At 38.4% G+C, this 27160-nt stretch overlaps 1 protein-coding gene across 2 annotated transcripts; it reads right to left on the reverse strand.

Moving 5' to 3' along the window:
• Positions 1-615: 615 nt before the first annotated feature.
• Positions 616-26850, reverse strand: washc4 (WASH complex subunit 4). Of its 2 annotated transcripts, none has more exons than XM_038305492.1 (33): positions 26682-26850; positions 25838-25977; positions 25696-25749; positions 24817-24882; positions 24695-24740; positions 24541-24608; positions 24379-24461; positions 21178-21220; positions 20960-21063; positions 16064-16184; positions 15854-15977; positions 15649-15776; positions 15417-15577; positions 15211-15337; positions 13275-13400; positions 13082-13189; positions 12835-12981; positions 12661-12740; positions 11745-11850; positions 11502-11618; positions 9730-9898; positions 8649-8803; positions 8486-8560; positions 8312-8416; positions 8092-8226; positions 6046-6154; positions 5901-5967; positions 5707-5793; positions 2768-2915; positions 2588-2684; positions 2310-2506; positions 1194-1284; positions 616-1081 (listed from the first exon to the last, which is right to left on the reverse strand). In XM_038305492.1, exons 1-33 carry the CDS (start codon positions 26740-26742, stop codon positions 1020-1022), a joined length of 3507 nt encoding a protein of 1168 aa, XP_038161420.1. In that variant the 5' UTR covers positions 26743-26850; the 3' UTR covers positions 616-1019. The 2 variants fall into 2 exon arrangements, with proteins under 2 accessions (XP_038161420.1, XP_038161419.1); XM_038305491.1 differs by having other exon boundaries at positions 1188-1284.
• Positions 26851-27160: the final 310 nt, after the last annotated feature.

The raw sequence follows: 27160 nt of genomic DNA on the forward strand, positions 1-27160 counted from the left end.
TTTTCCACATCTTAATCATTAGCAGAATCTGCATTTTCAGACATTAAAGGAGCACATTTACTTTATAAACCGTTTGTATATAAAGCCTTTAGTACTACCAGTTTTCAAAGATTAAATTTAAATGACAAGGAAATAATTTTTGGGGTTTATTTTTTCATATGAGCCACATTTGCACAAAACATGTAGGGAGGTAATTACCTCCCTTCATGTCTAGGCAGGTATAAAAATAGAATATTGTGGATATTTGTGTTAATGTCCCACTAGAAGGAAGAAACATATTTCTAAACAAATAGGGTTATAATTCAATTATTTTTTTCAGTTAAAACCTTGGGGTTGTTAGACTTTGTATTAGTTTGGGCTTGTAAAAAAAAAAAAAAACTTTGAACATTTATTTTCTTCAGTATTAAAAGCATTTACTTAAACATTTGGCGAAAATCCAAAGTAAATTACGGCTCGTTTGGGTTTCAGAAGAATAGTGAAGTTATCTGAAACTGGAAGCCACCAGTGTGATTTTGAACAATTTTAAGCAACGTCCAGAAAATAAAACCAAATTCAGAAAATATTTTCAACAAAAATGTACAAAAAAAAAGAATTGCAATTTTCGACAAAGAAAATTGACAGCTACCCCAGAGTTTGGAAACCGCTGCTTGTAAACAAATCAACTCTACAAAGGCACAGATGATTCTTTTGTACAAATGCTCAATGAAGAAAAAACATTTCGAACTCATTATGAAAACTTGGGTGAAAGATTTAAGAAAAAAAAAACATTTTAAATTAGTACAAGAAGAAGGTGCTTGTAAAAACAAACTATACATTACTGGATGTTAAAAAAAAGGAATATGAAGAGACATTTCCTGGAGGTACAGTCTTTAAGTTGACCATGGGAAATAAAAACATTCCTAGTTTTTATAGTCTTTTATCCACAAACTGACATCAGGTGGGTCCGCCTCATTTTCTGTCTTCAAGATAGTTTCTCTACAGAGTAATAAAAAAAAACAAGCTCTGGTTTCACATGAAGCTCACTTTGAAGAGTCAGCAGCCATTGATCCTTCTGGTGAAGTTCCTTCTTTCCCCGGTTCATCTTAAGAAGAAAATACCAGAGTAAATTTAGCTTTCCATCTAAAAGGTTATTTACAGAGAGCCCAGTACAGCGGCTGGCTGTGGTTTAACCTGAGCAGTGGACTAACCTTTACCTTTCTTCTCCTGGGTTTCCTCTGCTGCTGTTTGGTCCGCTCTGAAGAAGATCCTTGCGCTGCTTAATGAGAAGTAAAGTAGCTCGAACTCCTGTAACAACAAGATAACAGTAAAATAAATGCAAGTATTACATGTTTTATTAGAGGCTTACTTTACCTTTTCTCATTAAAGAACTGAAATTGATTTTATTTCACACCAATAAAACAGGATACATGGATGTATTAAGCTTATTCACTCCGACCAGCTACTCAGTCCCTGTTGAAGTGTTCCCCTACCATGACAAGGCCACCGCCATGTTTCATCAAAGGGAACAACTACAACACTTCAATTATGTAAAAACATACTTTATTATTATTAGTTTAGTTATTGTAGATGTCGTTAGCTGTAGGCAGGATGATCTTCTGTAGTGGTCGGTCTTGCAGAGGATCTGAAGAAACTTTTGACTGAACACACCGTTTAAAATACCTAGACTTTAATTTTATGAGTTCTTTGTGAGATCATCTCCAGAGGTTCTAGAGGAGTTCCTAGAACAGAGTCGGCCTTGTTTATCGGCTTGTTGAGCTTCCTCAAGTCACTTGCTCTGATGCCGTTACCCCAGCAGAAGAAATCAGACTCCACAACAGACTTAACGAAGATGTGTAACATCTCAGAGCCAAGCTCCTTTAGGAAAAACATTCTGCTCTGTCCCATCTCATCTCCAGAAAAACATCCAGGTATTTATAATACACTTCCTTTCTGACGAGGGCAATGTGTTTAATCTGTTCCTCCTGAAATCTATTATCTTCTCCCTTCTTGTTAGGCAGCTGTTCATATCTTTGATTGAAAAAAAAAAAACTACTTTGTTCCCCAACTTTCTCTAAGAAGCCAAAGGCCACCAATGAATGGAGCCGTTTATTCCTAAAGATTGGTAATCAGCAACTTCTGGTGGAAATTGGTTAAGCAACATTTCCTTTAGATCCACCAGGGTACTGTAAGCCCCTCCTCTTCAACTTTTCATTTGTAAAATAAAAAAAACAAAAACAAAATACTTTTTTGTTCTATTTCACAATTAATTCCTATTCTGTTACCTCTGAGAGGTATTGCGGGCATTTCTAAAAAGTGTTTGAGCTCCACACCTGCAGGTAGACATCCAGCCTCTTCTGGGTGAGATTCATCGTCTGAACCAACTTCTCATCCTGACCAGCGGACTGTACGGTCTGTTCCTTCACCACCGCACTCAGCTCTTTTCTGTACTTATCCCGGACCGCTTGGAACCAGTGCAGAGAGTCGAACTCCAGGTACTGGTCCAGCAGCTTGAGAATGTATGCAACACCTGAGAGGAAAGAGGCAAAGGTCAGGAGCCGACATAAAAAAAACGACTGCCATGATTCTGTTTCTCTCCAATAGTGCTGACCCATTGCAAAGCCGTCGTCTGTAAAAGCTGCTCCAGTTTTGTTTTTCTTGTTGAGCTTTTCTTTACAACTGATTGAGTGCTCCACGAAATTCACAGTCTGTAAGAGAGATTTGAGGGGTTTAGTTTGGGTTTTTGTTGAGAGATGAAACATTTCGAGAAACAAAATCCTGCAGCACTGACCAGAGGAGGTACAATCATGTAGAAGTTCCTCAGGTGCATATTCTTTGCACTACGGAACTCGGGGGCAAAAACGGACACCAGCTTCTTGAAGTATTCTGTCCCCTCAGCAGAGTTACTGGTCAGATCGCTCAACACTGAATCCAGGACGCTGGGAATAACACACAATGTCTATTAAGTGATGCGCTGTTAATTTTAATGGATATGCTGCCCCCTGCAGACAAACTAAGGAATTAAACTTTTAGGATTATTATTATTATTGATGACGTGTGAGTCTGTTAACCCCCAATATTAACTGGCTATTGCGTGTCAACTAAAATTTTCCCAAGTAGTTTATCTAATTAGGACAGTTCCTCTTTCTGGATATGCAGTTATCATCTTCATTATGCACATGGCAAAGATTTGGGAATGGAATGAGCGCGGTGTCCTTGATCTAAGAACAAAGTGGAATATTTTGATAAGGCTGGAGCCATGGGTGTCTCCTCATCTGCAAACTTGTATGGTGTAATGATGTGGCACACTGATGTTGTATAAAATGCTTCTTGACCTATGATTTGGGGCCACTTCACGAGATTCAAATCCGGTTGGTAGTCTTTGGACCAGAGTCTTTGAAAAAGAAGCTGATTAGTCAGTCACTTAATTTGGATGGGATTAAACTGATTTCAGATAATAAAGTAAAAAATCTTTGTGTTGTTCTTGATCAGGACCTGTCATTTAAATTTTTAGAATTTCCTTCTTTCATCTGAGGAATATTGCAAAAATGAGAAATACCCTGTCCAGGGTTGATGCTGAGAAACTAGTCCATGCATTTGTTACCTCAAGGCTGGACTACTGTAATTCTTTACTATCAGGAAGTCCACAAACTGTAGCTAAAATAATTCAGCTGATCCAAAATGCTGCACCCAGAGTTCTGATGAAAATTAAAAAGAGAGATCATGTCTCTCCTATTTTAGCTTCTCTTCATTGGCTTCCTGTTAAATCCAGAATAGAATTTAAAATCCTCCTTCTCACATATAAAGCCTTAAATTGCCAATCTTCATCTTATATCAAGATATGATTGTTTCTCATGTCCCTAACAGAGCACTTCGCTCTCAATCTGCAGGTTTACTAGTGGTTCCTAGAATTTCTAAAAGTAGAATGGGAGGCAGATCTTTTAGTCATCAGGCTCCTCTCCTGTGGAACCAACTACTAGTTTTAGTCTGTGAGGCAGACACCCTGTCTATTTTTGAGGGTAGGCTTAAAACTTTCCTTTTTGATATAGCTTATAGTTGGAGGGGCCGAACTGAATATATAGAGATTGTAAAAAGAGTTAAATAGATAGAGTTTCACTGAGTAAAACTATTTGCTTAAAGTACACTGACCCTCAGATGACCTGATCCCTTATCAGCAACTCCCTTCATCTCAGCTTCCCAGTTGTAGAATTTACTATCATTAGGGAGGTGAGGTTTTATTGCTCAAGGAGCTCCTAACAGTCTGGAAGGACCCCTTGCTCTGTTGATTGTATCCAAACCTGTTTCCTGCCCATGGTTCCGCCCAAGTTTGTGTGTGAGTTTTAATTGTTATCCAATCTGATATCTGATGTACATGTTCATGGACTCTCAGACCATGTGCTTTTGAACTCTGTTTGAAAAAACTTAGACATTGTTTCAACAAAAGAAAAAATCAATCTCGTCTTTCTGACTCCTTGACAATTGAAAAACTCCACAACACTGTCAAAATCTGTTGTCCTGTCTCATGGTTATTTAATGCATATACATTATGAAGTGTTATTTAAAGAGTTTGTCAGCAGTGATCTATTCTCAGGAAAAGCGCCAAAGAGAGAAAGCTTCAAGGTGTAAATACAGAGGTTTCCTTTACAACACCTAACGGCAGTGACGGCTGGCCAATAGAGGGCGCTAGGGTGCTGCCCCAGCCACCTAATGACCTTGGTTTATTATAAAATTAAAATATTTCAAAAATATAAAACAATGTATTTTTTAGATGTGCAAGATAAATATTTAATCTTTAATGACAAGTAAAGTGTCATTTAATTTTTCGTCGGATCGGTGATGGCGCACAAATCTATGGCCATAGACTCTGATTAAAAGTTGTACATCGTCATCAGCTCCTCTGAAAAAAAGATAGAAGAGCTCGAGGGCGAAGCTCTCCTGTACCCCAAGCTCTGCCATCTGACAGGAACTGTCGTCCCAGTTGTTGTGGGTGACTGACAGGCCGAGTGGCGGCAGGGAAGCAAACTTGGCAGGAGAAGCTGGAGGTGAAAGCGTTTGGACCTGATCAGTCGAACATCAAAATTAATCAGGAATACAAAGACAGATAGAGACGGTACGCTGTCTTTTTCCAGGACCTTCTTTATCTACAAGGCTTGGCGAACTGCATGCAGCGAGGCACTACTTTATTCGCTTTATTCTGCTGCCTTGACTGCCTGCCTCCTTTTTCAAACATCAGGATATCTGTATACAACATCATATTATTTTCCATGTTAATCATGGAAAATAATATGATATAGTATACTTATTCTAGATGTTTGTTAATATGCATAGTTGCTCCTAAATAAGCACATTCTCAGAAAATAGTTTTTATATATAAAAAAAATATAAAGCTGACTAATTCTCCATTATTATACTGGTACATTATATTTTAAGGTTTGTGACACCATATTGGACCATGCAACACTGATTTGCCTTCACAAAGCCTTAGAATGGCAACATTTATGTGCAAAAAACCTGTACATTATGTTTTTTGTTTTTATGAAGTCTTTTTATAATGTTGTATTTTGTTGTTGGCATTCATATAAATATTCTGGTGTGATAACTTAGTATATCTTTGATTGGTTTTTGGTATACATCTATTTTGAATTTATAGCCCCCCGTGGAGAAAAATCCACCAGCTGCCACTGCCTAGCGGTTGTTTTGGGGAAATCTGGAAGTGTTTTAAGTTTCTACCAGGCAGATCTCTGGGTTTCCTCCGATAGTCCTTCCTCCTTCACTAGCTCTTCAAAGTTGACTATATCTTCCAGGTCTGGTACAAATCTGGAAATGATCCAGAAACAACGATTCAGTAAAATAGAAAAAACATCTTCTTTAAAAAAATTGGGTGTGTAAAATACCCTTTTCTTTTCTTTTTTTTTTTTTTTTACCTGATCGCACTGCTGCAGCAGTGAAGGCCTCCGGAACGGATCATACGCACGTAGCCCATAGCGTTGCCTGAGAGAAAATGAGTTAAAAGGGCACTGCCTTAACCTGATGGAAGTCTGACTTTTAATGTGATGAGAAACTCCTCACCGATCTGACTGATGAGCTGTCTGAACTGATCCAGGTAGCTCTGTCCATCAGGGGTGAGGCCGAGCTTTCTGATGCCACGGTTAAACTTCTCTGCACGCTCAAAAGGATACTGCAGCATACAACAAACAACTACTAGTTTACATTTTGATTGTGTTAAAATAATCATAAACAAGAGGTGAAAAGTAAAGGTATTTATTAATGAAAAACAAAAAAGTGTGGGGTTGTTGTGGAAACTGTCTTCTTAACGGCTTAAAATTGGTGCTAAGTTTTATAAAAATTCAAAGTCCTTAAAAGCTGTAGAATAGTCTCAAAACAATGATCAAAAAATAGGCAGAAGCAGCTGCGTCCAGGTCCAACGCGGTTTTATTGCAAAATACAAAGCAACCACATGAGCTGATCACCGGTGAACAACTGACAAGATGTTGAAAATGCTTCTCTTTTATACACTCAGGGGGCTGGTGGGCTCCTCCCCCAAGCCCATAATTTCTTTACATCATTTTAAGTGTTTTTTCTTCGGTTAAGTCCAATTATTTTTATCCTACCGGGGGAGAGTCCCTTTCAAAACATATTTTTTATATATTTAATTAAAAACCTTTGTTACAGGTCATGATGACATATATTGCCATTAAATCAAAAACACATCATAGTCTTAGTCATTAATGTTTCAGAACAAAGTTTTCATCCAGTGACTTATGATCATAACATTCACATCAAACTAGGTCAGCAAAACCCTGGTGCTTAAAGTCCCAGTAAACCATCACATTGTCTGTACCCAGTACCGCTCAGTGTGTTTTGAAGATGACTAATTTACTACAGGGTGCATTTAAATAAGTAATTAGGGACAGTCAAACTTGTGGATCTTATTGGAACTATTTAAAATATTGCAGAATATGAACTGATCCCTTAGTTTTATAAACAACCTTTAAAAGGTTCTCATGATGAGCTCAACACATAATTTTCTTTAGCAAACAGGCAAAAACGCGATAAGCTGTGGGAATCTTAGCCTGTACATCAACCCCAATGTACCCTCTCCTTGGTGAAGCATGAGGTCAGCAGCATGAGGCTGAGGGGATGTTTTTATTCAGCAGGGAGAGTGAAACTGATCCGAGTTTAGGGAAAGATCAATTATGTCAAATGCAATAAAACTGTGGAAGAAAACCTGTAAAACAGTGGTGGAGAACTAATGATGCAGTCTAAGCTAAAATAGAACGGCGGGTTAGAATGATCCAGTTTAAAGCAGGACTCTAATCCGGTTGAAGGTCTTTGAGAAGACTTAGATCCAGTTTGACTGTAATTAAGTTCATTTGCAAAGAATTGCAAAGATTTTAGTGTTCAGATATGCAATGCAGGCCGAGATACAGAACGTGGCTCTACAAACCCAGAAGGCCTAATTACAAATACACTTCATACTTTTAACATATTTTTTTTTTTACAAATAATACCCCTTTCCCACTGTTTCCAACCTGTTTCAACTCGTGTCTACCCTGGTCAAACGACTTGGCAAGTGACCCGTGTTAAAAATTACCTCGTGCCTGATTGGCATAAATTACGTGACAATATTGAACGCAACGTATGGACATCAACACATCGCGACCATTCGCTTCTGATCTAACAAGCCGAAACAACTCTGTTTACATTCAATAAACACGGCAGATTGCTGGTGAAAGGGATTTAGATGGATAAAAGAGCAAAATAATAAAGAATACTGACTACGCTCTGGCTTCCTTACATGCTGCTCTCCTTTGTTACATTTAGTGATTTATGTCAGACAGGTGACATCATCAGCACTAACCCTGCATGATGGTATCACCAGACATGCAGCGGCGGGGGGGACAGAGGCCACGTAGCTTTCCAGCTAGGGGTTAGACCCAGCTTTTGACAGTGGGAAGGGAGCTAAATGCTGATTGCTAGCGAGACAATCCATGTTTGGAAAATATGTGTAAAGAGTTCTGTTAAAAACAGACAATAGAAACACCAAACTGAACATTCCTGAAAGATCTACTCTGTTTTTAAACTTACTGCCAGAGAAAAAAAAAGAAAAAATACCTTATGGTCCGACTGATCCTTTATTTCCCTGAAAAAGCGAATGTCCTTAATGAGTCGGGACTTGATGTGTTCGTCATACATAAACTGGCTGAAGATGTAGAACTTTTTCCGCAGGAACTGGTAGGTGAAATTAACCTGAGAGGATAAAACAACAGACGCAAACATCTTTATTGATTCCAGTTAAATCAAAGTTCAGACCAACATGTGGAGGAAAACTCACCGTGGTGTTCATGATGCCCGTTCCGTGGGTCCGGATGGAGTTTGCGACGTGACGGATGTTGATTGTGTTGAGATGCTTGTTGTTGCTTGCTTTTTCTATGAAGATCTGGAAGGACACGTGAGTTCAGAGGCTGCTGTGGGCAGACCAGAGGCCACAGGGCTGTTTGAACCATACCTGGTTGTTCAGGTTATAGAGGTAGCGGGAGACAAAAACGTGTATGTTTCTCATGATCTCCAGAACATCCAAACCCTGATGAGAGCAGATGGGTTACAGTTGATGGTGTATTTCACTGAGAGCTTTGCCATCCCTCATGTATGACTAACAAACCCCCCCTGACCTGCTCCAGTGTCTGGCTGGGCAGGTGAGCCTCAGTCATTGTGAGCCCGTAGCGCTGCGTTGCCAGGTTCCTCATCTCACTGTAGGTGGCCCAGTCATGCAGAGCAACAGTGGTCAGGTTGTAGAAAGTTTTATCCAAGTAGTGGGTCACATAAGCTGAAGAAAGATTAGAAAAAAAAAAGAAGCATAAAAGGCAAACATCAAATCCTGTTTTGGGAAAATTTGAAAGTAGCTTTTCTCTTCTCATTTATTAAAACTCAGTTAAAAATATTTGGTCTGTATTCTACGCCTGCAAGGTCAGGTTTGTGCTGTCTGTTGTTGGGACCTGGGAGGTATTTTGAGAAACAGAAGAATAACCAACACTGTTCCCACATTTGAAGGTTAGGTGTATAAACTGATGGAGAGACTGCCATGCTTGTTGAGGAGAGTGTCATCTCTTCTGTTTAAAAAAGATCAATAAGCTGATAAAGAAGACAAAACAGATCCTTTTAGCTTACAGTTAGCAACATCTCTTTAACAAAAATTCAAGTTACAAGATTTAATTTCCCTTAAGGATCAATAAGTTATTTTGAATTGAAAGTACTACACTATCACTACAGCTAAAATTAGAACATTCTAAAACATCCATGGACTTTCTCAAAACTTGCTTTTCTTTGGTCTTTCTAGGCCTTCAAAACTACCAGAGTATTTGCAGATAAAGAAAATACGTGAATCCCTCAGACTCTGATTCTTTTACTTGTATTCAACCTTGTAGGAACTTAAAGGTCCATCCTCCCAATGAAGAAAGGTTCACTTCTTGGGTTTGCAGAAAGGCTTAAGAATAAGGTGTGAATTGAGTTTAATTGAGAGTGGGTGTCTGTGTTGGGCCAAACAAACGGATATGAAATAGATGGAAGATCACTATCTGTGAAGGAAGCAGGACATAACATGGAAACGTGTGTCTTATCTTTGCTTTATGAAATGTTTAATAGAAAACAGGTTCATTGGATTCTGGTTGTCTATTTTGGGATGTGCCGACAAGTGTCAAGAACACAGAGAAATCTTTATTAAATTCTTTTGAAAAGGACTGAGTTTTTCTGCACCTTTGATGTGAATGAAGCGGTTGAAGAATCGGATGGGTTTGACAGAGAAGAAGTGGGCCAAGTCCTTCATGCCGACTTTAAAAGGGTTCCTGTCATCCAGCTTCAGGTGGGTGTGGACAGACAGACGTAGGTCCTTCTCAATCTCCTTACACAGCTTATCGAGGAGATGCTGCAAGCAGGAGGAAATTGTTAGGTTCAAACACCCAAACTTATCAAATCATGTCAGGGATGATGCCCCTCTGCTGTCTTCCTCGCTATTTATTAGAAAAAGGGAGTCCCTAGTTACAACAGATAATGCCAGAACCCTAAAGGAATATGTGGGGAGTAAAGGGCTTGTTATCCTCCCGTAGCAGTGTATCGCAGTGAGCTTGTCGCAGATATTTTTTAATTAATGCCCAATATTGAAGCGTGGTCTGCGCTAATGGAAAAAAAGTCTGTAGAACTGCTCACCACAAACCTGCGCATGAAGATAGTAAAGAATCCCGGTGTCACGTGGTTATATAGACTTACGCAGATCACCATTAGGTCTCATGTGACTTTGTTGATATATAATATAATAATATAATATAATAATTAATATAATTAATATGTAATTCAATTATATTGTTATTACATTGTAACAAGTACAGAGCAACAAAATTAATTCTCTGCATTTAACCCATCCCTTTGGGAAGAAGTGGGCTGCCATTGGATTCTTTCCAACACCACTCTTCATCCCTCCTAATCTTATCTCAACCTTCAAAAAGCCATGCACATATTACTTTACTTTGAAGCACACCATTTGACCATTATAACACAAATATATTTATTGTGAGACATTTATCCACTATATTCTATTCATCGTTCGTCGTACATAAACCGCTGAAGATGTAGAACTTTTTATTCGCAACGAATGCAGGCGGAGATGTCATCAGTTATAATCTCCCATCACTCTGATGATGAGGATTTACTTTACTGATCTCACAGTGGAGAAATGTACTCGTTACATTGGCTCTATAGTCAAAAAGAAGAGGAAGGTGCCAAAAGGAGGAAAAGATGCAAAGGGATATATAAAGTATATAGTCTGTGGAAGGGGCGAGGCACTTTTGTGTTCACTGTGACACAAAGGCAGACGACCTGGTTTCTACGTATAAATAAGCTTTAAGTTGCAGCATGATACAGGAATACACATAAATGTCTTCATTCAGGCAGTGACCTTGAGTTATACACATGAAGAACATTCACTTTTCGCACCAGCAAAGAAATACTTTCACAAGAGTCTAATAAAGATAATAGAAAGAATAAGCAATGGTAATAGAGGATAAGATAAAATGAAATAGAATAGCTGAAATACAGATAAACATCACGTAACCTGAGAATAATGCGACCCCAGCAGGGATAAAGTGTGACAGAAGATGGATGTTTTGTTTAACTGCAAATGTTAAACCCCTTTTAGCTCTAATGGCCCCATGATCATAAATCCATTCCCAACAAAGACAATGTTATGCCTGCAATCCTAATCAGAGCAGCTGTTGCCAAATGAAGTGAGAAGGTTTCCATATGGAGGGACAAAGATCTGTTCCTGCCTGGTATTCCACTGGATATAAAGAACAGGTCAAAGTAATGTGTATCGGAACAACTGATTTAAGCCAGGACATGCAACACTCGTTACTGACAAGTTTATAGAACTCACGTTGGCTCATAGAAGAAAAAGAAGGTCAACTCATATTTTTGATGAGCTTGATAAAGTACCATAACGATCCCTTTAAACTCCTTCCACTCATGCTCCTCACCTCATTGAACACATCCATGATCTCCTTGTCGAAGCACTCCAGCAGTTGGTCACACGACCCCAGGTGTTTAGCGTGGAGCATGCATGGCACGCTGTCTCTTAGAGCACTGAACATGTACTGCTCACACAAGGAGGAGGAGGGCAGAGCGACAACGGTTATTATAAAAAGCAAAGGAAGACAAGTCAAATAATCTGGCCATACATTTTAGCATCACATTATGATTTGGGAATAAAGTCTTCTTACATGCATCCGTGCTGCATCTACAGCATTGTCATACACATCGTCGAGGTAGATAGGGAAGACAGCTCGATGCCAGTAAAGGAAACTACAGTCACACTGGATCCTGACCCTAAAAAATGAATGGTAAATAAATAATAAATAAACAAACGGAGCAGGACAAATAAAATGCAGCTTTTAATGGATCTGGTAATCTGGTTGGCTTTTAGCAGTTCAGATAAGAAATTTTACACATGTATCAAAATTGAATACACATCAACAAGAAGCATCTTTATGTGACATATATGCTGTATGTTAGCAAAAATAGAATAAACGTAATGAACAAACGCTTTTCTGCCTAAAGTAGGCTATTGTTCTCTGATGCCATTATTTTCTAATTTCCCTTTATTTCAAGGTTTCTATGAAAAACATGAACCATATCCGTTATTATTGCCAGTATTGGTAACAATGGGGTTTAGTACGGTGTCAAAGAGGTGCAAACTTCTCGCAAAACAAAAATAAATGCAATAGAACAAACGCTAGAGAGAAAAAAAAAAAAGAGGGTAAATATGCTGCTGTTTAGCAACATTATATGGCATTATGGCCATTTGTTTTCTTAAAAACAACAGACCCACACTACTGGTTTTCCGCACTTGATTTTATGAACAAAGATAGATTGTCCAACTTTTCATTTTTGGTATTTGCAGCATTTTTTTCTGCTTTTATACATTTTCTCCAGTAAGAGCACTTTCCTCTGGATTTGTCTTTCATCCTTTTTTTATTTCCATTTTCTATGATTGCAGCATTTTTCTGTTGCATTTGTTTTTGTTCTGTTTTAGAGTTTGCATCATTCATGTATTTGCAGCATTCTTGCCACTGCAGTTTACCATTTCTACTCATGCTCACGCTCTCCTTCCTCCTTAACCCTGACTGAATACCTCACCTTTGACTAAGCTCACTGATCAAATCCAGCTTCTTCAGAAGGACCTGCAGAGGGAGCAGCTCCTCATCTTTGAATGTTTTCTAAGTAAAGTAACCAAAAATAAGAAAATAGAAAAGGGTCATAAAAGAAGCAGCAATACTTCTGTTTGTGCTGCGGTTCAATCTTTGGACGTACCAGCTGAGTGCCGACACACAGAGCAAGAGATACCACGAGGCGTCGCTCCTTTGTGCTCGGCCCGCTCAAAGCGTTTTCTGCAAGCACCAAGGATGAAAGGACGTCCAGACGCTGCTCACTGTACTTTTTATCAGAGATCACCCTTTTCTTTTTGGATAAAAACATAAATTAGTAAAGAAGAATAAAAAACGAATCAACAACAGCATTTTACAAACTACACAAGTTTTTTTTTTTTGTTTGGGTTTACCTTTGCAGTGTTGATGGCATTGAGGGCCTGAGACTGGAGCTGGAGAGTGATATGTGAAACAGAATCCGCTACAACCATCGACCTCCTGTGAAATGTGTGCTCTACAGCCTGGGAGGAGAGTCACGTGATGTAAACTGCCAACGTTACAGCAAGCAAAAGGAAAATTTGAACTGTTAAAGTTGCAGAAACACACCTTCAGCAACTCCACCAAACGACAAAGTGCTTTGACAGACGTCTTGGTCATGGGCCGCTGCATCGACATATACATGTTCATGGTGGTCTTGATGATGGTGCTGATGCTGTAAGCGTACAGGATGCCCTGTGAGAAAACAAGATGCCATTATTAAAATAAAATAGGGCTGGCGGATAATTCAATAACAATATATATCGATCGATAGACGTGTGGCGCAATAGAAAAAAAGAGGCTCGATAAAAGTTCGATAAAGAAACGCAGTTTTCCTTCCTTCTCATTGTAGCCTATCAAGTAGGTTTATGCTAGTCACTGCTTCCTCCCAACCAATTGCAATCGCGGACACAGGCATGCCGTCACAAAGCGCCGCCTTCTCAAACCACAACACAGAGCACATGAAGATGTCGCAGCAAGGAGAGGCGGAGGAAATTGTTCCAAAGAAGGGTTTTTGTAGTTCGCTAGTCTGGCAGTATTTCGGTCATGGCAAGTCGGACAAAAAACAAACCACAGTCATCTGTAAAATTAGTAGGGAACCAGTGAAAACGAAGTCTGATAACACAACCAACTTTTTTTTTTTATATCATCTCAGCCGCTCACATCCGCAGGAGTACGAGCTGTGTAATCCCCGGCGCGGCTCTCCTCCGAGGAATCTTCGGGAATTCGGGGGAAAAAAAAAAAAAAAAAAAATATATATATATATATATATATATATATATATATATATATATATATATATATATATTCAGTTCTGGGCAGTTTCCCACGTAGTTCTAACAGTTGAGAGAAAAATGCTGAGGGGCCAGAAACTTCAAAGTAATAACTCAGGTTAAAGCAGGAAACTAAGCTGAACCATAACGAGGTGCCAGCAGCACCTATAGAAGAATAGGGGTGAGAAAAAATACCCCATAGAAATGCTAGGCTAAAGGGTGAGTTGATTTGGATTTTTGTTCCTGTTGAGTGGAGTTTACATGGTAGCCTAGTCCTACAATCTATTAATTACCACAAGCTGGTGATGTACTATTCCCACCCAAACAGGGTATTCTATTTATTTATTTGTTATATTTATTTTGGTCACTTTTCAGGTCACTTTAGTTTATTCTTTGTCAGTATTTAATAACATAACTCAGGTCTTTTAAGTTATTTTTCTTTAAAACAATTCTGTTATGGTTAAAAAAGTTGGTTAAATAAATATTTAATTGGAAGTCTGTGTTTATGTTTTTTATTAAAATTAAATCATTTAGCAACATTATAAAAAAGTCCAGGCAGAGCTGCACATAAAATATGGTTTCAAATCTTTTCAATAATTATCAATATCGATCAATAATATGCATTTTTTTTTATCGATAAGCTTTTTTTCTATATCACCCAGCCCTAAAATAAAATAAAAACAATTAGCTTTATAGCTCACACAGACATATTTACTGAAATGTTCATTAATGTTTACAGTCCCTTTTAAAATATTACAGATCAGTAATAATCACAGTGTCAACAAACTGCAATAATACGTTCTGTTAGGCAGGCTTAAAAATAAACACCCTACAAAAGAGAAGGGACACCCAGCTATCAGGAAATGCTGCTATCTGGGAGCCTTAAGGCTTCGCATGCAACTACAGTTTGGAAAGAAGGTTGGACTCAACTGAAACTTCATGTCAATGAACGCATCTTTTAACAGCTATCATTTATGTAGCCAATTGTACTGATAAGAAACAGTCTGTATATAAGCATCATTTGTACTGGAGGAAAATCAGTTCATGTCCTAATCTGTTTGCACTAAACCACTAATGAGCAGAAAATGTGAGTCTGTGGTCTGAATGAACTGTGCATGGTGCATTCAGGTGCAACCGATAAGATAAAACACACCACACACCACAAATTCAAAGGGATCAAAGCAAGAATTATTCTCAAATATAGCCTCATGGCCGGTCTTTTATCGCTTTACCTGCAAGAACACATTACATCTGCTGTTGAGGTCCTCTGCCATCTTGTCACTCTTATGCTCTTTGGACAGGATGGACTCCATCTTCATCATCCACGAAGTTACAAAAACGTAGTACGACTGGACGTCCCTGAAGCAAATGATAGATACATATGAGATTACTGCTGTTCTCCTGCTTTTTATTATAAATTATTTTTAATGATCCTCACTTTGTTAAAGTCTGGGCCCTTTGCTGCAGGTAGGCGTCTCTCTGTGTTTTGATCGCCTGCAGGCTTTTCTTGTCCATCAGTTTGGCAGCAGCCGGGACTTTAGTGGTGAGGAAGGTATCGGGGAACCAGATGATATTTGCAATCAGAGTGACAGCAGGGACCTACAAGAAAAAAAGATATGTGAGATGAAGATTTAAGATAAGAATGATGAATAAATTAAGAATGTCTTTACCTTTTTACAGACATCAAGCAACGATTTGAAGAGTTTCTTGTCAACGCTTCTAAAAATGTGAAAGTGTAGGACAAAGAGGCCACAGACCGCAGCGTACTTATCTCTCTGGTCAATTTCAGAAGGTTCACCTAAAAAAAGAAACAAAAACGTGATTAAAACTAAAGAGCTGGGTGAGACAGAACAGTGTATCCTCAGAGAAACTGACCAATCTTTGACTCCACATTAGTAAATATGGAGCGAATGTTGAAGGCGAACTCCTCGGCAAAGGCGCCGTTTTTGGAGACAGTCACCCCCTCAGCTGGGTCATCGAACCTCTGCTCCACACATGCCTGTCAAAGACGCTCATGTTACTGTTGCTCAGCGGAGCTTTCTGTAGTGAAAGCAGTGATCTGCTGGTACAAAGTAAAAAAACCACCTGAAGTATCATGCCATCCAGCAGCTGCCCCTCCAGCTTCAACAGGAGCTTCTCAAATGGTTTCAGTTTTTCTTCAGAGATGGAAAATTTTCCGGGGTTGTGATGAACAGACTTTAATAACCTATACATATGTTCATGATAAATACGTTAAATCAAGGCAACGTTGCTACCATAGCTTTAAACATCTCAAGTGAATGCATTTAACTTCATATAGACATATTAGCTTACTTAGATACTGAATGATTTGATATTCTTAACAACAGGATGTGTGAGGAAATGAATGGAATGTGATCCCATGTGTTTTATTGCCCTTTGGGGGGGGCCTCAGTAGGCCCCTTAAGGTGGGTTTTTATTGCCGACTGTTTTACAGCAATGAGAATTATCCTCCCTCAGTATGGAGCTGGGACAACAGAGGATCTGGGTAATATCAGGGAGGAGCTTACAGATGTAAATGTGTCTGCTGTGAGTCAGATAGCATTGTTAGGCTGGTGTTGCCACTTTGGTATGTAGCTTGATCTTTGCAAAGGTTTTTGCATAACAAAAACAAACAAACAAAAAAAGCTTGATTATAAACTAGGGCTGCAACTAACGATTATTTTGTTGTCTTGTTTTCTGTGCCACGTGTCAGTACTGAGCTGGGTAAAAAGGCCTTTGCTTACTCTGCTCCCTTTACATGGAATTTGCTGCAAAATAACATGAAACTTAGTAAATTGGTTCCTTTGAATACTTTTAAGCTGAGAATTAGATGTTTTCACATGTCAATGTTTTAATTGAAATTTTACTGTAAGTGCATATTTGGCTTTTATGTGTGTGTCTTGTACGTATGTAATGATGTGATGTAATTTTGATGCCTATCTTGGCCAGGTCTCCCTTGCAAAAGATATTTTTAATCTCAATGGGTATTACCTGGTTAAATAAAGGATAAATAAAAATAAAATAAAAATTTTAAAAATCGATGAATCGGCCGATTATTTTTTCGATTAATCGATGAATCGGACAAAAAATATTTTTTATATTAACCTCTTTATTCCAAAATAAACATTTTAGACAGAACAAACAAGCACACAAGTACAGGTTTCTCATTAACTGTACTGGTGCTATATGAAAAATAAATGTTTGTGTTAAAACTATGCAAACTTACATGAGAAATGTAGCTGTACATCCACAAAATATAGGGTACTTTGTTTCATAAAACGCAAAAAAAAGACAGGCATTTTTGTTTTTAAAAGCCCCTAAGGGGCTCAAACAATAGGTCCCCCCATTTCAACAAATGACTAGAAGAATTGTGCCTTTTAAGACAGGAAAGTGTAGAGAATTAGTGTGCACCAATGATTAAAGTTATGCGATTAAAGTTATCTACATGTCATCTTTTACATTGAATAAAGGGCTTGGTTTAAAGGTCTAACCATTTGTGCCTTAGCATGGAAAAGTCTGAGCTGTGAGACCTGCAGTACAGCTTTACAGATAAGGCTGATTAATTGAGTAGAAAGATTTTTAAGTGCACCTTTGCAGGAGTAGGCTGTTAATGAATAATCCTAAAGCGCAGCTTTGCAGAGGTAGGTTTCTAAGGAAGGACAGAATTCTGAGCATAGCGTCAAAAAGGCAGATGGCTGGGATCAATAATGTTCTGAGCACAGCGTCAAAAAGGCAGATGGCTGAGATCATTTAGGCCTCAGAAGCGGCAGAAGAGTCAGAATAAGGCCTGTTTGAGGAGCATTAGTGCAGATGTACACAGCTTAGTTAAACAAAATTGTGAAAGGGAGTTGTTGGTTTAACACACACACACCCTGAGCAGTACTAAGTACCATCAATGTGATGGTTTACTGAAACTTTAAGCACCCTAGTTCAATGTGAAAAGTTGCAATCATGAATCACTGAATGAAAACTTTGTTTTAAAATAATAACAACTGAACTGAAAACTGTGTTTTGAAATAATAATAACTGAAAAATAATGGTTGTTGATTTAATAGCGACATATGTTATTATGACTTATAAGAAAAATAATCATGACATGTAATAAAGTGTTTGTTGATTAAATATATAAAAATGTGTTTTGAAAAGGACTTTCCACCGGTAGAATAAAATTAATTAAACTTAACTGAAGAAAATGCATCTAAAATGATGAAAAGAAAGGAGGAGCTTGGGGGAGGAGCCCCAATAGCCTGAAATGTATAAAAGGGAAGCTGTTTCATTGTATAGTCAGTTGTTTTCCGGAGAACAGCTCAGTGTGGATGCTGTGTTTTGCAATAAAACACTCTGGACTTGGAAATCCGTGACTTCTGCCTGTTTTTTACATTTTTGGTTGAAGACTTTTTCTGCCTTTTGAGAACTTTGAATTTTTATAAAACTTAGTTTCAATTTTCAAGTCATTAAGAAGGAAAAGACACGACAAAAGTATAGCAGTTAAAGTTGCTACTTGAGAAAATACTGAACCATAGAGATAAAAATAGCCCTGTGATTCAAATGATAAATTGTATTTGGAATAAAAATGAGAGAACTAGGGGTGCTAAAAAACACATCCTCCAAAGACAGATATTTACCTGGGAATGTGGCATATAATTAATTGACATATTACTGATCTTGCTGGATTTTATTCTGCTTTACTTTCATAAAATACAGGATCTTCTTTACTTTATCTTTGCCAGAAGATTTAAACTTTTAAAGCCTTGCCCTCATAATTTGCAAGTTAATTTATTTATAAAGAAAATATAAACGCTGCTTAAGCTAATTCAAATGAAATTAAGGTAAAATAAGTAGCCAACCTTATCACTCTCTGTAACCTACTAACACGGTAAGGAAAGCATCAGATGAGCTACCTGAGAAACTAACGTTACGTTTCCCCTCTTTAAAACGAAACAAACATGGTCGCTCACCCTGCTGATCAGCTCTCTTCACTGCCATCGAAGGCTCCAACGTGTTTTCTTTTCAGGTGCTGCGTCATAACAGTGGTGCTTCCGTGCCATGTCAATTTGTTTTTACAAAAGTTGCATGTTACGACTTTTTTCGCTTTACAAAGCACAGGCTATTCTAATTATTGTGATCAATTTGCGCCGTCAATCCCGGCGCATGCGCGCTTCATTTGCAGTCTGGACGCTGAGGGTAAACATCCTGCGGCTCTGACTGCAGCGCTGAGAGGGACTCCTGCGGGAGAACGGGGTTGGGATGGGGGGGGCGCCCCACGGCAGCAGCTGCCGCTGGAGGACAAGAGAAGGAACGATACATGCTTTCACGTAAGAGTCTCCAAAAGCCGCCAGTGACACCGTAAAAAGTCGCCAGATTTGTCGCTAGTTGTTTTTTGAAAAATAGTCGCTGGAGGGGTCTGAAAAGTCGCTAAATATAGTGACAAAGTCGCTGAGTTGGCAACACTGCACCTGCGGCACTGGCTCACTCTGCCGTATTTTTTTCTTTTCTTTTGGCAGAGATGACGACGGCGGCGGATGATGCATTAATCGCGCGACACAACTAATCGACGATGAAATTCGTTGCAAACGCTTTTAAAAGTCGATTTTTATCGATTTTATCGATTCGTTGTTGCAGCCCTAGCTGCAACTAATGATTACATTTGAAATTGATATATCTGTTGTTGTTTTTTTAATCCATTAATAATCTGATAGCAAAAATTTCCTTAAAGAAGACTTTTTATAGAATTAAAGCTGCAGTCTGTAACATTGAGGAGAGAGCAGACTTCGACTGAAAATTTGAAGAAAAACAGGTTTCACGTTCACGCCACTCCCCCACCCTCTCTGCTTCACTCATGCCCCACCTCCAAGCTCCACCCCTCTCACAGCATCTGCGTGGCTACCGCATGCGACCAGAAGGGGGGGGTGGTTCAGCGTGTGTGAGCTGTGATTGACAATCCATCAGACGCTCCTCTGTGATTGGTTGTTTTGACTTGTCCCGAATTATTCTTTCCAGATTGAAATACAGGCAGTAGGCGGTACCAATTGAAGCAGTTTTTTTCACAGGTTACATATCACATGTACTGCTGTCTGGGCATAGGGACAGTTTTAGCCAATATGACAAAAAGTGATTTTTAAAAACTTACAGACTTCAGCTTTAAACCAGATGAAACTATAACTGTTTCGCTTGAGGAGCTCTGGATAGAGCATATTGACAGACAGAAAAGTTTTTTATTTTTTATCTTCAATACAAAATGTTTACATATTTTTTTTTTTACAATTGTATTGTCATTACACTGTTACAAGTACAGAGCAGCGAAATTGACTCTCTGCATTTAACCCATCCAAGTTGGCTGCCGTTTTGCGGCGCCCGGGGTCAGTGTGGGGTTAAGGGTCTTTGCTCAGGGACCCAGAGTCTGTGGCAGTGAGGCTTGACCTCAGAACCTCTAGATTCCAGCGCAATGACCTAACCACTAGACCACCATTCCCCAAATTCTTTTTAAGAAGGAACTTGAGTTATATACACTCAAAGCCACTAAACTGAAATTAGGGGGCATCTGGAGTTGAACCAGAGAGCTCTTGAGCTGCAGTCATATGCTCTACCACTAAGCTATAAACTGAAAGACATTTAAGAAAGCATCACTCGTGAATTGGTGTTACTAGTGGGCCAAACTTGCAAAATCCTTATTGATGGTAGTTAGCCACACAAAATAGTACTGAGGGCCACAAATAGCCCACAGGCCAGACTTTTGACATTTACTCTCCTGCATCTAACATATGTAGTTCCTGTCTTATTTTCCCTAAAATAAATTATTTTTTTCTACTATTTAAAACAATTATCCATTCTTTTTTAATAATGAAGAGATCTTACATGACATTATTCTTTTATGACAGAGAAAGAAAACTCAAATCACAGAAATTGAAAAATCTGACTATAATCAAAATATCAGGGAATGTACAAACAGTTGTGTGTGTGTTGGTGTGTGTGTGTATTGACCTTTTATACATCTTCCAGTGATCTTTTAGGGTACCATGATTTTCCATAATCTCATCGAGCGTGATCAGAACCACTAACAGCTCCCCCAGGTGCTCATACACCACCTGCACAACAAATGCAGGAGAGACACATGGAGAAATACAGGCAGAGTTAAAACTGACTGAAGAAGGAAGAAAAAAAAACAAAAAAAAACAAGTTCCTTAAATATAAAAACCCACCTGGAAATGGACACCAGATGATTCAATGATTTTTGCTGCTCCCCTGAAATGCAAGAAATACATTTTACATTCTCATTTTTTAGGAGAGGAATTTATATAAAAAAAAAACAAAAAAAAAAAAAACGATCAAATAAGCTAAACACAATGATAACAGGAGATACAGCCTTTCCTCTATAAATCTATGTGCGACTGGAAAGATTAACGTTTGAGTGCCAAATCTGATCACAAAATGCTGATGAAGAATCAGTCATCCAGGTCATAGTCATTCTAAAAAAGAAAATTAAAAACATCCACTGGACTTTCCAAGTTTGAAGACGTTTCCTGCCATTTTGAATTTAAAAAGCTGCCTGGATGGGAAGCGAAATGTCTTTAAACTTTGAAACAAAGTCCAGTGGATTGTTTTTCCATTTTCTTTTTATGGAACAACTAACAAATTCATTAATAAACTGCGATGACCGAACATCCAGAGGTATAAGCCTGAGAAAACACATTTTCCTGATAATGGAACACCAAACATGCTGTGATCAGGGAATCCTACTACTACTATTAGAAGACAAAACTAACACAAACTCACATCCCAGAGTTCTCTGTTCCAAGCAAGAATATTTTAAGTTTGAATATTTCAATTAGAGATATAAAAGTTTTCAACTGGATTAAAGCAGACATGTCTTGTGGTGAGCTAGTGGGATGATTGGGCAGATGGATCAGAGCTGTAGGGTCAGATTTTGCTGCTTTTGTTGCTTGATTAAGACGTATGCCTCACTCAGAGCAGTAATTATACCAAAATTATATAAAAAATGTAAACATTTTGGATTTTAAGCCCCTGTCACACTTTGATGATTTAACCAGTGTAAGCCTGATATCCCAGAATCTTCAAAAATGCTGGCCTACACTTAACTTTCCACGTATTTTTTTCAGTTTTGGGCGTATACATAGCATACTCATAAAGAGTCCAGAACTTATGTCCAGCGACAGCCTAACTTACGTATAATGCATGGCAGCGTAATGGCCATGAAATGTTACGAGCCAGTGTCTTGAGGGGGGCAGCGATGCACCCGGATGCCCCCAGTCTGCATAAAAAGATTTCTTTGATTGCGGTATTATCCCAGCTGCTGTTTATCGCTGGATAAAATAAATAAATAAATAAAAAGAAAAAAACAAAGAAGGTTTGCAGTCGCAGCAGATTCAGCTTCATGTCTGCTAGGAAGTTGGTTGGCCGTGGGCGTGAACGCAGGGAGGATCCATCTCACTCACCTTCACACTCACCCTATGATGGGGAAGTCTGGAGGAGTACAGACCGTTTCCTCCTGTCAACCCTCTTATACCAAAAGGCTGCCAATACGCCATTATACAGTGGCTGTAAGTGCAGTGCACAAGTTATTCAGAGGTTTTGGATAAGCCAGACTCCACGACTTATGAGGAACTTACACTTAAAGTATGTCAATGATCAAATAAGTTACTTATAGTTTATGCCCCACGTATCGTAACTCCTAACTTATTCAATGCAGGCTAGCGTTTTTGCCAGATTATTTGGTTCTTCAGGCATATGCTGGTCTAAATCGTCAAAGTGTGACAGGAGCTTTAGAAAAATAATTGTTTTTTCGTCTGTCAATATGCTCTATCCAGAGGTCCTTGAATGGAGAAGTTTTATTTTCACTTGGTTTATTTAAGCAAAAAGTCTTGAGAGATGAAATATTAGAGTGTGCCTTTCCTCTGCCTAATAGGAGTGATCCTAGAGAAATCTTGTACCAGTCTCTATGCTGGAATGTTAAGCAGGGAGTTAAAGTGGGGGTGACAGCGAGCAGTTGCCTCCTCCCTCTAGACAAGGGTGAAATATAGGTAATATGCCCTTTAAAGTGTTTAAGACTCCCTCATGGCGTGAACGGAAGACAGTTGTTGTGAAGCGTTTTATGTGGCTAGTGAAAAATGGATGTCCTTGGTGAACTTAAGTCGTTTTTCCTCAAATGTTTGGTTTAAAAAAAATAAAAATAAAATAAATAAAATCGATCGACAGATCCAATCAATTTGCAAAATAATCTTTAGTTACAGCCCTAGATAATACAATGCCTTCACTCTTAATAATTCAGAAGGTATTTTAAGATTAAATACAAGTTAAAATGTATTGAAGTTTAGTTTCTTTCAAGAAAAAAAAAAACTTAAGATAACTCTAACCCAACAATTAATTATTGGGAAGAACTTAGACTAAAATAAGTTTTTTTTTTTTTCATATTTTAAAGCTTTTTTGACAGTTCTACCAGTAGTAATAACCTGCTCATAAAAAAAAAAAAAGAAGTGGACCAAGAGGACAACACCTCAACTCTTTTACCACTACCACTTTCTTTTCTTTGTTTTTAATGCAGCATTTTAAGTGCCACAATAAGCATATTTAATGAATTGTAATGCCAATTAAGGCCTTAACTTAAAAAATAATATTTTAATGAATTTTAATGATTTTTAATCATCCGCGGAAACCCTGTTACAGCTATCGAGTGATTGTCCAGAGTTTATTAACAACTATACTCCTTCAAACTTCATGTTATATATACAGTACATGACCAGAACCTGCTCATGGTCCCTAGTACTCGTTACAGGACCAGGGGAAATCGCTCCTTTCAGGCGGTCGCACAGCTGCTCTGGAACGAACTTCCGCTTTTCTTGCACTTACTTGATGCTGTTGACATTTTTAAGAGTGAACTGAAAGCCCATTTGTTTAAGAAGGCATTTTAATTCCAGTAGATTAATGGTAGTTTTAATGACCATGTCTTTTGTGACTGTAAATGTATTGTAATAGTATTTCAATTTTGTGAAGCACTTTGTGACCTCTATGTCTGTAAAAGGTGCTATATAAATAAACATTTACTTATTTTTAGCTTACACAGTACTATTGATCTTAATTCATTAATAGCTGGCAAAAATAGGGGCAAAGAGCGAAGGGAAAGACATGCCACAAATAGACAAGGTCTGAAATCTGGGACAGCCATATTGAGGAGTGTAACCTCCAGTATGTTAGGATGTACCTGCTCTATTACTGAGTGATATGACACCATAGTGAGATACATTAGTGATACAAATGTTCAATTGCGACTTCACCTTGCATAATCTGACATTAGTACTCAATTCATCAATGGTGTTTTTTGGGAAAGGGCTCATTCAGTCAATCTGATAATTGATTTTTATTATTATCTGACATATGGAGCTTACTTGCTACTGTTGTAAAGGGCAGCCTGCTGATGAATGATGCTGACCACCACTTCATAACATCTGGAAACAAAGCAGGACAGTTCCTACAGATTGAGAGCAGAAAAAGGAGATATAAAAATCAAGAAATCAAGTAAGTTTTAGAAAAAAGGATTTACAGTTCACCTGCAAGAACGAAATAAATCGGCCCATTTGAATCTGAGATTCGCCTTCGACAACACCAGTTTCACACACTGGAAAAACAAAACAACAGATGTTTTATTTTCACCTGTCATATCAAATGGATGTTTACTACATACAGTAGGAGCCGATACTCTACCTCCCTCTCCATAAAACAATAATCCATTGTAGAACTTGGTTTCTGCCTAGGAAAAAGAAAAAAAAAAATTGTGTTTTAGAAAGCAAACACATAAACTAATCTAGCAAAAGCACAGAACTCACCTCATACTTGAGCTTTTTTACTTCACTACAGAGAGCAGCATAAACAGTAATAACTTTGTTTAAAACCTGTATGTGACACAGATCAGACATTTTTTTTTTAACTATAGTACATCATATATATACACATTAAGGATGGAACGGTTTATTAAAACCGTCCGAACCGTTCGGTTCGACTGTCTCGGTTCGATTCGCGGGTGTTGCTTCCGGTTCATGCGCTGCTCCTTTTTCTCATAGGCGAAGCGTGTACACTCCAGAGCAGAAGGTGGCGGTACTGCGACCAAAGCCAACCACCAGTAGTAAACAAGAAGAAGAAGCGAAGCAGCGTAGCCGGGTGTAGCAGAAAAAAATCAGTTGTTGTGGAGAATTGTGTGGGTATGGCGAGTGGGAAAGAACAGGAGCTGGAAGACGCGCCAGCAGCACTTTATAGTGCTGTATGAGACCGCTTTGCATTTAGAGTGACCTAAGATGACGGCGGAAAGAAAGTTGTGGATAAAAGTGCAACAGTGTGCGAGCATTGTGCAACAAGTTTTGTTTATTTGTTTATACTGTGGCTCCCGTCCGCTCCCCTCTGAGTTCCTTGGAGATCGTAGAGGGCATGCGCGAGATGATTAAATTCAAAGCAGCAAAAAATACGGAAATGATCCAGGGTTTCCGCGGATCATTAAAAATAATTACAATTCATTAATTTTTGGGGGATTTTTTCATTAATTTTTATGGGATTTCAGTGTAACAATCAACATAGACCGAACCGAAAACTGTGACCACGAAACCGTGAACCGAACCGAACCGTGGATTTTGTGAACCGTTCCACCCCTAATACACATATAGTATAAATATGTAGACATATATTTGAATTTATATATTTAGTTATTCTTTTACCTTATTGTCTGTTTTAATTAACTCTAATAACGAAGTCTGCTCGTCAGGGAGAAGCTGGAAAGAATAAAAGTTTAGTGTCAGAATTTTAAGGTGGAAGTACAGCTATGGTTTTAATGTTTACAGCTTTGTATTGTTTTCCTACCTTTAGAGCGATGGGGTCCAGAGTGAAGTCCCACACATCTCCTATAGAATCATCCAGAGCCTCTTCAATTCCCCTCAGCTGGGAGGTGTATTCCTCCAGAAATCTGCTGTAGTTCTTCAACTGAACTTCTGTGTGTATTTCTATTGCATGAGAAAATAATCAGTGCATTAAATAAAATGTAAAAAATATTGCTTTAGAGGCTAACAAATAAATGTGTTCTTCTTTTGTGTGTTGCTGGGAGATTACATTTCTATATCTATGTAATAGAAATGGTTATATTATATATACATTACTATTTCCCTTGCATTGATAGTGCAGAACTTCTTTTTTGCCACAATAGTGCATAGTTTTGATAAAGATTGTCGCCCAAATTGATCAAAACACAAAACCAGCTCCAGTCAATAAATAAAATAAACTAGTTGCCTGAGTGACTACAGGTCAATAAACCACTTTCACTTGGCGTTAGCAGAGACAACGTGGATACTTCAAGGTTAACATAGACAAAAGCACAAAGAAACCATGTATGCATTACTATAATTGACACAGTTTCATGGTCATTCACAGTGAACAAACCGTCAAACTATATTAGCTGTCAATGATGGTTAGCATTCGCACCGTAGCTGGTTTGTCTTCCCTTATGACAGCCTGCTTCACGCCTCAGCATTACGTTTACTCAAACCAACCACCATTTTTAATGCACATATGTACAATGTCCCTATTTTGACTAATGTAGGGATAGTATGTGGTGGGTGCCCAGTGGCTTAGCATTTGGCTAACAGCAGGAGCTAACGTTGGAAGTAAACAGTTGGCAACAGTTAGCTGCTTTACAGCATGATGAACTTACTCTGAGAACCGTCGTCAAAACGGTCAAACTCCCAATCAGGTGCGATGGTTTCTACTGCCATGTTTCCAGATCAGATCCCCAAACAAAGTCAAAACACTGTTAGAAACTATGGCTGCAACGTCCCATGATTGATCTTGTGATTTTGGTTGCTAGTGCTCATGGGAAATTGAGTCCACCGGATTTGACGTTCTTCTTCTTCTTCAATGTTGAATGGCGGATTGCAAACAGCTAACAGGTGCATACCGCCACCTACCTAGTTCCACCTATTCTATTCTATTTTTTTTTTTGTGTGTGTTATGTTAAAATAAAAACAATGCTTTATGAATAACCAAAATTTGAGAGAGATTTAAGTTTAATGTTGAGAATTGTGGCTTTTGTACAACTCAATTGGAAACAACTAAACATCTTTTTTATGAATGTAAAGAAGTATTAAACTTATGGGATCAACTTCGAAACTTTCTGTCTTCTAAAACAATAAA

This window comes from Cyprinodon tularosa, unplaced genomic scaffold, assembly GCF_016077235.1.
Source record: "Cyprinodon tularosa strain WSP-4 unplaced genomic scaffold, ASM1607723v1 ctg56, whole genome shotgun sequence".
In the NCBI taxonomy this organism is placed as follows: Eukaryota; Metazoa; Chordata; class Actinopteri; order Cyprinodontiformes; family Cyprinodontidae; genus Cyprinodon; species Cyprinodon tularosa.